This window comes from Tupaia chinensis, unplaced genomic scaffold, assembly GCF_000334495.1.
Source record: "Tupaia chinensis unplaced genomic scaffold, TupChi_1.0 Scaffold000350_1, whole genome shotgun sequence".
Classification (NCBI taxonomy): domain Eukaryota; kingdom Metazoa; phylum Chordata; class Mammalia; order Scandentia; family Tupaiidae; genus Tupaia; species Tupaia belangeri.
Genome location: NW_006159844.1, coordinates 1,872,993 through 1,875,018, shown reverse-complemented (window position 1 = coordinate 1,875,018; position 2,026 = coordinate 1,872,993). Strand labels below are relative to the sequence as shown.

The window sequence follows — 2,026 nt, the reverse complement described above, 5'->3', positions numbered from 1 at the left end:
AATTGAGTCACAGATGCTATTTATTGAGTAATTACAATGTGTCAATCATGGAGTTAAGCACTTTAAATCCATTAGCTCATGTAATGTAATCCTCACAACCACAATTTGAAGTAGATATTATTATCCCCAGTTTATGGATAAGAAAATTGAGTTTCAGGAAGATTAAGTGAATTGACCAAAGCAATGCAATAATTTGAAATTCAGAACTTTACCTCAGAACCATCTGTCTCCAAAATAAAAGCTCCCAAACATTATAACACACACTCTCCTGAAAGATGAGTAGATGTTCAAATGTTTAAAGTAAATAACTGGGGAAAGGACATTCCAAGAGAGAGAAGTGCAGTCAAAGGCATAGAGAAATAAGGTAGCCTGGCAGGTGTAAGAAACGAGAAATTCTCAAGTTTAATTTCAAGTAACAGAAATACAGAGCGGGTGGTTCTTTGTATAGTTCATCAGAACGAGGACAAGGAAGACTTCGTAGACCAAGTTTTAATGGATTGATTTTATCCTGAGGGCAGTAGGAAGCCACTGAATGTTTGAGCAACATTCAATGATAAATTTTGTGGTTTTTGAAGCTATTCTTGCAAACAGGTGGAAGATGTATTGAACAGATCTCAGGATAGAAGCAGGAAGCCTGGTTAGGAGATATGTCCCTAAATCCTGAGAACATGAACAAAAGCAATAATGGTAGGTATGGAGAAAAGCAGTAGGTCAGACCAACAGGACCAAAGTTGAGGAAAATAGAATAGATGAACAAATGGCAAGTTGTAAGGGATGTAAGGAACAAGGAAGACAAAACTGTGCATAACATAAGATTCTAACCAGGACTTTTCCGCCCGCTCCCCCCTCCCCCGGAGCGCCGCTCCGGCTGCACCGCGCTCACTCCGAGCTCCGGGCTCCTACTCAGCAAGGGCTCCTACTCAGCAAGCGTCGCCTTGGTCTCCCTCTAGCAGCCACCATGATTATCTACTGGGACCTCATCAGCCACGATGAGATGTTCTCCAACATTTACAAGATCCAGGAGATGGCGGACGGGCTGTGCCTAGGGGAGGAGGGGAAGATGGTCAGTAGGACAGAGGGTAACATTGATGACTCGCTCATTGGTGGAAATGCCTCCGCTGAAGGCCCTGAGGGCGAAGGTACCAAAAGCACAGTAGTCACTGGTGTCATGAACCATCATGTGCAGGAAATCAACTTCACAAAAGAAGCCTACAAGAAGTACATCAAAGATTACATGAAATCAATCAAAGGCAAACTTGAAGAACAGAGAGTAGAAAGAGTAAAACCATTTATGACAGGGGCTGCAGAACAAATCAAACATATTCTTGCTAATTTCAAAAACTACCAGTTCTTTATTGGTGAAAACATGAATCCAGATGGCATGGTTGCTCTACTGGACTACTGTGAGGGTGGTGTGACCCCATATATGATTTTCTTTAAGGATGGTTTAGAAATGGAAAAATGTTAACAAATTTGGCAATTACTTTGGATCTATCACCTGTCATCATAACTGATTGCTGCTTGTCATCCACCAAACACCAGGATGGAAGACAATGGGACTGATGTCATCTTGAGCTCTTCATTTATTTTGACTGTGATTTATTTGGAATGGAGGCATTGTTTTTAAGAAAAAAAAAAACATGTCATGTAGATTGTCTAAAAATAAAATGCATTTAAACTCATTTGAGAGAATGCCTGCTAGTTTAATACATTTAAACTAAACCCATCATGTAGTGTTCCTGAAGAAGCTAGAGCCTGGTTATAAACCACTACTAGAAAGCATAAGACTGTCTTCAAATAACTTCTGCAATGAAAACTACTTCTGGGACTGGAATATAAAATAAACAAGAATCAAAAGTTTTAATTCTGAGTTGCAGTAAAGGGAAAGATCATGTTTATAGCCGTGCCAACATTTGAAGTGGAGCCTTTTCATCACCTGCAGTGGACGTAGTTAACTGTGGAAGAGATGACCAAAAGAATAAAGAGACTAAATCAGTTGGGGAAAAAAAAAAGATTCTAACCAGGA

At 40.0% G+C, this 2,026-nt stretch overlaps 1 protein-coding gene across 1 annotated transcript; it reads left to right on the top strand.

The window, feature by feature from the left end:
• Window positions 1–939: 939 nt before the first annotated feature.
• On the top strand, window positions 940–1,531 carry LOC102486873 (translationally-controlled tumor protein). Its single transcript, XM_006152362.3, has one exon. It carries the CDS (start codon window positions 959–961, stop codon window positions 1,466–1,468), a length of 510 nt encoding a protein of 169 aa, XP_006152424.1. The 5' UTR covers window positions 940–958; the 3' UTR covers window positions 1,469–1,531.
• The last annotated feature ends 495 nt before the right edge of the window (window positions 1,532–2,026 follow it).

What these genes read in the sequence shown, in the direction of transcription:
- LOC102486873 (XM_006152362.3), top strand. Translation starts at nt 959, where the DNA reads ATGATTATCTACTGGGACCTCATCAGCCACGATGAGATGTTCTCCAAC.